At 42.7% G+C, this 10782-nt stretch overlaps 1 protein-coding gene across 1 annotated transcript in view; it reads left to right on the top strand.

Moving 5' to 3' along the window:
• Positions 1 to 1332: 1332 nt before the first annotated feature.
• LOC123982554 (neurabin-2-like) overlaps positions 1333 to 10782 on the top strand; it is a 20836-nt gene continuing 11386 nt past the window's right edge. Inside the window, exons 1-2 of the mRNA XM_046068151.1 lie at positions 1333 to 1455; positions 1704 to 3202. Of these exons, the coding sequence (XP_045924107.1) occupies positions 1817 to 3202 (1386 nt within the window). The 5' untranslated portion in view covers positions 1333 to 1455; positions 1704 to 1816. The remainder of the gene's footprint in view (positions 1456 to 1703; positions 3203 to 10782) is intronic.

Raw genomic sequence — 10782 nt, 5'->3', positions numbered from 1 at the left:
ATGCAGGAAGCAACAATGTGGCCTGCAAATAACGGATGTGTTATTGGCCAAGGGTGTTTGACGTGTGTGGTGTTTTACTGGGTCCTAGTGCTGGTCGTGTTCTCTGACAGCACAGCCACTTTAGTTTGATATTCCAGGGCTACACAGATTTTTCAGGGACTGATAAGTGGTCAGCCATTTTATATTAACCAGGCCCAGGGTTTTTGTATATTTTATTTAGTGTGTGTGAAAAGTTTCATTTGTTTAGGCGAGAAGGGGGCAGGGCAATCTGGTCTCATGACTGTTGTGCTGACATGAAGAATTGCTTCTTTTTTTTTGTTGAGTGTTTGGCATTAACCATATCCAAATACTTTAAAAAATAAAATAAATACAACTGTAAGTACCACAGTGGTCCCTAACCTTTGTTTGTCTGATGTGCTCCCACACAACCATGTCAGGTTAACTAAAGTAACTAGTTAGCCTCCCTCAGCACCTCACGACATGCTACAAATTCATTTCATTTTGAAACCAGATTGTAAGTGGGTATTAGATATTTTTTAATACAACTGAACTGAGAGTATTAAGGTCGGTTTGGTCATGTTTGCATTACCACTTTTAGAGACAGAAGCTGAAAATAGCCTACATAAAACTTACCCAACTATTTAACCATTTTAATCAATTTTATGTTATGGCAACCTATTCCAACAATTCATTATTTTGAGCTAACTCTAACATGTATCCACTACTTTTAATGGCTAAAAATAAGTATCCATTATTTTTTTTAACTGTTCTAGGCTACCACTTTTAGCTAACTTGACTGTTGACATTAGCTGTTTTATTTCAGCTGTTTATCCAACAGTTACTGTTCACTTTTTCACAATTTCCCATTACGATTAGCAATCAGTTTCAGTAATTTATCCATCACATTAGCCATTTAATACTTAACTTACACCAGTTTCAACTGTCAATCCATTAATGTTACTTTTAGCTAGCTAATGTCATTTTAACCATTAGCCATTTAGACTTCTCTGCTTGCTAACTACATTTTAAGCATAGGCTAATCACATCTGACTCATTATGCGGATATTTAGTTTTAATCTAATCATTATTGCCTATATTATATTTTCAAACTAGTTCAGCTAATGGCCTAACTTTACTTGACATTTTCATCTTACAAGTATTACCCATGCTTACAAGTAGGCTATCCCTGTTTTGGAATCACTGATTTACTATATATGAGAAGCGAATTAATACCAATCACTCTCTACAACACATTATGGTTCATACACTTCTAAGAATAATTAATTAGGATTATTTGCAGGCTAAACCTATAGCCGGAATGTCAGACGGGCACTATGACCCAGCTGCTCCCTCCTCCATGCAGCAGCACTCTGCCGCTGCGCGAGGAGGACCAGAAATCTGCAGCTCACAGAATGAAGAGATCAAAATGATGCTGCCTGCAAAAAGGGATTAAACGTAAGCAATCTGTCGTCAGTTGCGTTAAATCCGCGGGTCATTACTGTTATACTTCTCTGTGCATACATGTTTTAATGACTAACGCAGATATCTATGAGGGTTAGGTTTGCATTGTTGTAACTGCAAGCGAGCTAATGACAGATGCATCGTGCTCACTTTCTCCGTTGCATTGGACGAGAATTGCAGCGGATGCAAGCAGGCCTTTAATATGATCTGTTGTTTTTGTTTCTCCCCATCTGCCGGTCTAGTCTGAGCGCCACCTCGCGAGGATCGGCTGCGGGTGGATAATACAGATTTGCCACCGGGGGTTGAGAAAGGAGACATGCCGTCGTTGAGCATCCGTTGCGACGCTTGACTGACCATGATGAAGACCGAATCCACATCCAAGAGCACCGGCTCTGGCTCTACGCTCAGGAGCCCATCCCCGCACAGGAACGCGTACGAGGCGGGGATGCAGGCCCTGAAGCCCGTCAAAGACAATGCTGCAAACGGGGACTTGCAGGATGGCCCCCGGGGGCGCAGGTACGGCTCCAATGTGCACCGTATCAAAAACATGTTCCAGCAGATGACCACATCCCCAGCCGATGCAGAGGGAGAGGACGTCGCCAGAAACGCCGACAAATCTGTGCGCCTCTCCCTCCCAAGAGCCGGGAGCCTGAACGAGAACGTGGACCACAGCGCCCTGCTGAAGCTCGGATCCACCGTGTCCGAGCGCGTTAACAAGTTCGACAAACCGGAGAACGGGCACCAGCGGGCCTCGTCACCCAGCTACTCCAAACTGCAGGAGACCCGTCGCATCTTCGAGCAGCAGCAGCAGGAGAGGCAACAGCAGGAGAAGCAGCAGCAGGAGAAGCTGGCCACCACCAGGGTGCTACTGAAGACAGACAAGGCCTCAAGCTTCCAGGACAGCAGGTTGGACGTGGTGGCTCGTTTCAATGGCAGCACAGAGTCTCTGGACAGCCTGGACACCAGCGAGGCTGTGTCCCCTACAGTCAGCCAGCTCAGTGCTGTGTTCGAACGGGCAGCTGAGCTCCGGAACAACCTCCACCGCCTCTCCTCTACCCCACCACTCCCTTCCAGGGGGGTCAGCGCCAAGGTGGGTGTGTTGAACTCCAAAATAATCACAAAGAGGGTTTGTGCCTTTGCAGCAGGCAACCAGGAGGAAGACATAAGCAATCAAAACGGCCAAGAGGGGCCTCCAAGGGGCCCCAGGGGGAGGGTGACTGAAAGCATTAATGGAGGTAAAAGTGTTGGACAAAGCGCCTCAACTACTGACCTTTTCAGTACTGTAGGAGAGCCAAATGAGCAGAGAGAAAAGACTGTTTCAGATGCAGGTGTTGGGGTGAAAGCTGAGGTCACATCTGAGGAGCCGTCTGGGGCCAAGGACCATAGCAGCTCAACACTGCAAGGTGACATCCACATCTCTGTGGAGAATGGAGAAACCACTGCTGAGAAGCAAAGCTATCCGAAGGGAGGTGAGATGCTCAGGCAGGAGGGGCAGAATGCTAAGGATGCTGAGGAGGAAGACAGGACTCTGAGAGACGACCAGTCGGGGCCAGACTCTGTGGATATCAGTACCTACAGCGCGGTGGGGGAGGACTTTGGAGGAAGTCAGGTGGATGAGGAGGAAGATGAAGTTGATGACCGTTACGAGCCTGAGTCCAGCTGTGTGGAGATTGTTGGGCTGCCTGTGGAGGAGGACCCGCCCCCTTCCAGGAAGATCCGCTTCAGTGTTGAGCCCATCAAGGTGAGAAAATATGCAGTAGAAAAACACATAAAATGAATATAAATATTTATATGTAGAACATAAATATGTTATCTTTCAGACTGTAACCACAGAGCATTGTTTAATGAGGCTGAGGTGCTGATTTCTGATTTGTAAATATGTAGCTGTTTTATTTTTGTGTGTGTTGAGAGGCTTGTTAAACTTGACCTTAAAGCTTATCTACTGTGGTACAGTCATAGCCAGCGCCAGTGTCAGCTGTTTTAATGAACTCACTCAGCTTCTGCCGGTGTCAGAATGATGCTGACATTTTGATTTTACCCTGTTTCAACACGGGGCTTTGCACACTACTAACACCCTCCCTCCACAGTAGCCAGCTACTAATGGATGGTCCTGCATTCCTACTGTGCAGCTGGATGGGCCCCAAAAGAGCTGCGATGTAGATACTTATCTGAAATGCAGAGGGAGCTGCTTCTGTAAATAATTGCTGGGGGAGGAGGAACAAAGAGGATGGATAATAAGCCCAGTTTTTATAGAAGTGGATACTCTGCCGTGGCCACACAGACAGTGTATGGAGAGTTGGGTGAGGAACTGCATGTGTGAGAGAGAGGGAGGGAGTGAGAAAAGAGACTGTGATCTCTTAGAGCAGTAAGATGAAAGAACGGGAGAGACGAAGAGGAGGAGGTAGAGTTGATTTAAAGTGTCTCTCTGTGTCTGGGGGTGGCGTAATGATCTGGAGAAGAGCATCAGATCCTCTCCAGTTCAGTCTTGCTGCTCTGCTCTGCCTTCAGGTCTGAAGAATATAGAGCCTCTGCCAGCTAAAGCGAGCCCTGACACTGTACATCACACCCATTCCCTCACGCAGAAAGTCATGTCAGTGACTAAGGGCTCCTGTCGCATATCACGACCAGTCAAGTCGAAAGTTGCTCTTGTTCTCTATTCATGGCTGCACATCGGCCAGTAGTGCATAGTCACTAGAGCTTGATATTTCTGGATTTGAAAGAGGATTTGTGTAATATCTTTTACACAAACTCTTTTTGGCTATAAAATAGTTGTTGTGACAAAAAATATATCTGAACACTTAACTTTAAAGGAGTATAGTTTGATATTTTAATACAGATGCATATTTGCCAACTGTTAAATGAGAAGGCTGATACCACTTTTATGTCCTTAATGTAAATATGAAGCTACAGCAAAGAGACGGTTAGCTTAGCGTTAGCTTAGCTCAGCACAAAGACTGGAAATGGAGCTACAGCTAGCTAGAGAGTATGAAATGAAGTAAGCTTCATTTGAATTGAAAGGATTTTTGACCACTGGTAGCACTGTGGAGCAATGCTTTGATCAGTGCGTACCTGTTTTGCATCTTATATGTATAGAACTTTTACAAGCATATAGGTGTCACAATATTCATTATCGCGAACAGTTGCAAACCTTTCCACTGATTGACAGTTAGTTGGTGGTTGAAATGCACCAAGAAACGTAGCAATTTACCAGCTAAAACGCAGGGAAGATTACTAGACATTGTAAACATGCATGTAAGCAATGCATGTTACAAAATATTTAAAAATGCTTTGGCAAAGGCTTTGCAAATGTTTTTATGTGGAAGGAAATGCATTCAACACGTTTGTTGGGCTTCGCTGTGCGCTTTGAAGAGAAACACTCACAGTAAACGGGAGTCCACCTTTAAATAATATCTCCACCTCTTAATAATATCTACAAACAAAAACATCATACAATATTTCAAACTTGACTTGAGAAAAATAAGAAATGCAGCCTTTAAAACATTTATGTATAGCACTTTTTTTGAGTGTGTGTGTGTGCTAATTATACATTAATATATGTCAATATTAATATTGACATATGTCCTGTCGCAAGCAAACTGTCCCTGCTGTGCTGAAAATCCCATGAATCCCATATAAATTATGCCTGAGCTTTGTATATCCATAATGCAGGAACAAACAGACAAAAACAGACTTCAATCACATTATTTAATCCTCCATAAGATCCTTGGATGGTTAGCAAGAGGAAGCATTATGTACGGTGAGATAAAGAAGTCATAACTCAAGGGCTCGGATAAAAAGGCAGAATTTGGTTGTGACCCTGCAGCCGTGATCGGAGAAAAATCTCCCACTGAGGCCTTTCACACTGTATCAGTGTGGCCTTTGTTATGGAGATTGATGCAGGGGTGGATGAGAGTGTAAAGGGTGTAGGGGAGGGGGGTGAGGTCAAATGGGTGGGGCGTTATTATGCAGCTCAAATGTCATGCGACTGTATAACTGCCAGCTCTTAAGTCACAGTGTCAGTTGGTTTCTCTTCCAAACAGGAAGTGCCCATTTTTAGTGCATGTTTCCCTTCTGTGCAACAATTCAGCTTTTGGCCACAATTAAGTCTTGTTGTGGTGATGGCGGTTGGACGTCTGGGCGCGTGTCTTTCTTTGTCCCTGTTTTACACTAAACACTCTACTGTCTGTCTGTCTGTCTGTGTGTCTGTCTCTGTCCTCTCAAACTGGCAAAAATAGCAGTTCTGCTTCGGGTAGAATTCACACTAGACCCTTTGTTTGCTCCTCCTGACACTTTTTCTTTCGCTCCTTCTTTTCTCCCTTTCGCTCTTTGTCACCAGTCTCCTACTGTTAGTAAAAATAGCAGCATTGTTAGCATCACAGACTTGCCTCGCTTTTCAGGGCTGCCTCCTTGTCGAACACAGGAAGCTGCTTCTCGTGTCTTATTTATGTGTTTAGCTTGTTTGTTTTGGCTTCATTCTGTATCACTCTGTACCAGTACTGTAGTTCATGATGGAGCCTCCTGGCATGTAGTGATTTTTAATTATTTATCCTATTTATTGAGGGAAAGATAAAAAAAACGTGTTAAATGTGACTGCCCACTGGATTTGCGCTATGTTCCCTTCAAATCAGAAATAATCAGATTTATTTTTTATGCACTAGAATCATACACAGAATCTAGCCTACTCTTGCACTTTTAATCCCCCCATCACCACACACACACATACACTTTCTCGTGGGTTTCTGCTGCCTACGCAGTCATGCCAGGCTGCTCAAAGAACACCTATGATTTTCTTTTGCACTGTATCATTAACACAAACGAGGACTACACTTATATTGTAATAAACTGAGGGCGTTGAATTTTGACAAACATAGAAGGAAGAATGCATTTTAAAGTTGCCACTGTACCACAAACTGCAAAACAGGATATGCCCAAAATCCAACCTTTGGTGGTTTGTGTTCACCGTTCAGGATAGCCAATGAGGGATTCCCCAGGGAGAATTAATGCATCACCATATGTCAAGGTATCCTCAAACTGTCTATTACTTAGACTCAACGGGCCTGCAGTATTTCATACAGTGCATTACTCACAGCCAGGAGGGCTGGGAGACCAGACAGATAATCAGCAAGGTCACTCTGCCCCATTTCTCAGTCCTGCAGTGGTGGTGGGTTGCAAGCTTGCCCACTCGTTCAGGTTACTGCGAAAAGCCGTGTTATGCAATGTCTCACTCATGTTGTCTGAGTGCTGTTTTGTCCTGTCACACCTAAAAAAAAAAAAACCTAACAAACACTGGTTACAGCAATCTGCGAGGCTGCGCCAGTACTGTAGTGAAGATTTAGGTCTACTTCCTTTATTGGTCCCCAGATTTTTTGATTATTGTCAAGAAATCTAGAAAGGCCTTCAGTCAACTGCCTTCTGCCAACCACCCTGTTTCCCCCAGTCAACCACACTAACAACATCCCTTCAACATTATGGTGCATTAATATATTTATAGAAGACTATATTTAGATTTGTGTATAGGGTATGTTACAGAGGATACCATATGTTACCATCTAGACAAATTAAAAGACCAAAGCTAACAATGTGTTAGTCCGATTCTTAAGACTTCTCTACCCAGTCTGTGGCACTCACTCTTGAGGCCATTCGTTGCTACTGAAGATGTAAATCTTTTAAAACAAGTTGCAAATATTGGATCGTAAAAGGTGCATTTGATTGGTACTATTTTCAATTTTGAGTTAATACTATTTGGTGCTCAAAATAAAGTGCCCATGCTCATTGTAGTGAGGGAATGTGTCACCAGTGTAATGGTGTGGTTCATTTATGTGGTTTTAATTGTTTTTGTGGAACAATGGACGTCTATGACACAGGGGAGTTAACTGATGCCAAAAACTTATATAGTTAACTGTTCATTTTTGCTGACAATAAGAAAGATACAGAACATTGCCAGCCTTATCCTTTCAAATTACACATGAAAAAGGTAAAGAGTAAGATGGAAAGGGATACATAAGAATAAAATTACAAAAAAAACCCAATATACCTATTATTTCATATATTTTAGTAAATATAATAGATACAATAAAACAAAATATATTGCTTTAAATACATTATGGGGACTTATACCAGTCATAGTAAATATAATCAATATAATTTATGAATATATATGAATATAATCAAAACATAAATATGCATACAGTCATATGTGCAATAAACCAAACTTATAAAACATCATATTGTTGCTGTATTGCTCCACGTACTGTAGCGCTATTTAGTCTTCTGTGGCTGACTTTATTCTCATGCTGCTGTCGGGGTCAGCGTTAAGCCTAAACATTACTGCTGACCAACGACTGGCCTGCCAAAATAGACAGGCTCTGATGCCATGCAACCGTTACTCTGATGAACCTACGGTATCCTTTTTATTGGCCGGGGGAGAGTGGTCCAGCGCGATAGCAGCCAGGACTACATCCTTATTTTCTGTCTGCGTGTTGCACATCTGGGATCTGGATTAACTCCCAATTTTAGGAGGATTTAGAAGCAATTACCTGCCACTTCTGGACCTGTTAAACCTGTGCTGGTCGGGAAAGCAATTAATGTTGGTGCCATTAAACCGTGAAGAGGAAGAGTAAAGCTTGATTAAACATCACACAAGCATTTTGGCCGTTAGAATAGTTAAGTACTTGCAGCATATATACACCGAACATCGAGGCACCCAAAGTTCAGATCTTACATTATTCATGGTCATGATCACCCTAATTCACTTCGGCATTTAAGGTGGAAATGGAGAATCGCAGTGAAGCTCACATTCCCAAAAGCAGCTGAAATAATTGCGAAGAACAGTGTGAGTAATAAAAATTATGGAAAGTTGGGTGCAACAGAATGATGGAATAACAGAGTGGAAACATGCTATTTCTGTAGTGAAAAACCAATGTCACCACCTCCACACATCCTATTGGCTGAATCCAAAATTAGATCTGTTTTTGGAGAGTCAAGAGGGAAAGAAACACAGCAGTTGACATGCTCCTGTGGGCAGGGGGGGTGGGGGTGGTAATGACTCGCCAGTTAAACCACCACCGTGTTACCCAATCACATTATAGCCAGAGGGCCATCAAGATGCAACCACACTGTAGGAGAACAGAGGCCTCCAGAGTAGCTCTGTCATTTAGCCATTTCTCTGTCAAAACAACTGCATTGTAAAATTGTAGTTTTCACTTACTGCCTATTTTTAATACTCTTTACTGTCCCAAGTGGGTGCTCTTTAGAGACACAAACACAATCTGTTAGCTGGTGAGGGACTCTAGCTAGCTGCCCGTCAGAGCTTTTGTAGGACATCCCAGGCGGAGGGAGGAAGGGAGTTTCCTGGCCATCTGTTAGCTCCTCTGACCTACTATCTGCCACAACTGGTACAGCGTCCCCCCCCCCCCGCGCCTTTAATCCCAATGTTTGTCTTCCAAAGATAGCCACCTCACAGTTCGAGGAGTTCATGTACTACTCTACATACTTAGATGAGTTTGGGGTGAAAGGTTGTATCATTCAGGATCCCATTAGTTTGTCTGCTCCTATGTGGGCTCGTCGCTCATAAGGTAGGGAGAATATCTTCTGTCGGGAAGCAAAAGTGTTAAGTCTTTGTCAGTGAGGGCGAGTTTGTAGCCTGGCCGGCATCATAGCACCAGTCCGGAATTTACACAAGGTTGGAGGTCACGCACATCTGATCATGGCTGCTTTTTGCCAGTGCCACGTTAAACGCTGCTAAACCTCCGAGTTTGATCTGCAGCATCGTGGGTGTAAAATGAGGGCACCACGAGCTACCAGCTGTGGACTCTTGTTCTTTACACTCAAGGAGGGAAGCAGCGCCACGTGAGAGCATCACAGTGGGCATGAAGCCTTGGAGTGCACTGTTGTTTTATATTCTGTTACTTAGGATGTAAACAGTGTATTTTGTGTGTCTGTAATCCACATTCTGCTAATCCCTCTAAATACGAAGGTAACCTAAATCAAAAGCCATTAGACTTCAATACTGCTCCCATGCTGTCTGTCTTCTATAACAGGGTCAGGTTCAATTTGATTCACTTAATTCATAGTGGAAACTAAGTGCAATTAAAATAATGACATTAGTATTATTTTCATTATAGATTAATCTGTCAGTGCCTTGTTTATCATTCAGTCTATAAAATAAAAACAATAATTTGGGTAAAATGTCCAGGTCCCATGTTAAATGCTTCAAATTGCTTGTTTTGTCTGATCAACAGTAGCTTAATAAATAACTAATTGAGATATATCAAAATTATTTAAGTTAAAAGAATAGTTCAAAATTTGAACAGCCACTGTGGCTGCAAAGAACAGAAAGTGTCAAACCTCAAGTAACAGATAAGGCATGTTACCATAGAGCTAACATTTATTGAGCATTAAGTAGTGTGAAGACATCACACAGGATCAGTTATCACTGTAGATGGGTTAGCTTAGCTTTGCACAAAGACAGGAAAATGGGAAACGACTAGCTTGACCTCTAAAGCTCACAAATTGAGATGCTATATGTTGTTTGTGTAATCTGTGTAAATATGACAGTGTGGTTTTACATGGGGTTAAGTGTGCCAGGGTTAAGTGTTGCTGCTTTTTGTTAGCTTTGGGCAGAGCCAGGCTAGCTGTTTCCCCTGTTTCCAGTCTTTATGCTAAGCTAAGCTAAGAGGCTGCTGGCAGTAGCGTCATATTTAGAGTACAGGCATAGTGTTCTCAATCTTCTCATCTTAAGAAAGCAAATAAACGTATTTCCCAAAATGGCAAACTTGTCCTTCAATTTCCTGTCTATAAATGAATGAATGAATTGACTAATCACTTCAGCACCACATATTTAAGTTCATTTCAGCAAATAATTTATTCATTTAATGTTTTTTGTTTGCCTGCATTAGTGGTGGTGATGGTGCAGTGGGAGTTGTGATGACGCAATGGATAAGACGCATGCCTTTGGTGTGAGAGAGGCGTGCGACCTCTGACATAAATAGCAATTGTAAGTCACTTTTGATAAAAGCGTCAGCTAAATGAATAAATGTAATGTATGCATTAAATGAAACATAATTTCTGTGCTTCAGCCTCGTCGCCACTTTTGTGAACTTACAGTGAAGGCAATCTCATGTTAAAACCTACTCTAGTGGGGTAAGGAAGGTTTAAAAGTAGAAGCAGACGCTTGTAGAGGGTTCAGTGATGCATGACAATACAATAATACTGAATAAATCTGAGAGAGGAGGGGCTCGTTACATTTCAAAGGCGCTGTCAAAACTGGCATTGTCTTTACTGTGGGGTTGCTTGCCAGGGAGACGGGGCCCGTATGATGGA

This window comes from Micropterus dolomieu, linkage group LG14, assembly GCF_021292245.1.
Source record: "Micropterus dolomieu isolate WLL.071019.BEF.003 ecotype Adirondacks linkage group LG14, ASM2129224v1, whole genome shotgun sequence".
NCBI lineage: Eukaryota > Metazoa > Chordata > Actinopteri > Centrarchiformes > Centrarchidae > Micropterus > Micropterus dolomieu.
Note: the sequence above shows the minus strand (reverse complement) of the source record. Positions and strands in the feature narration are given on the sequence as shown.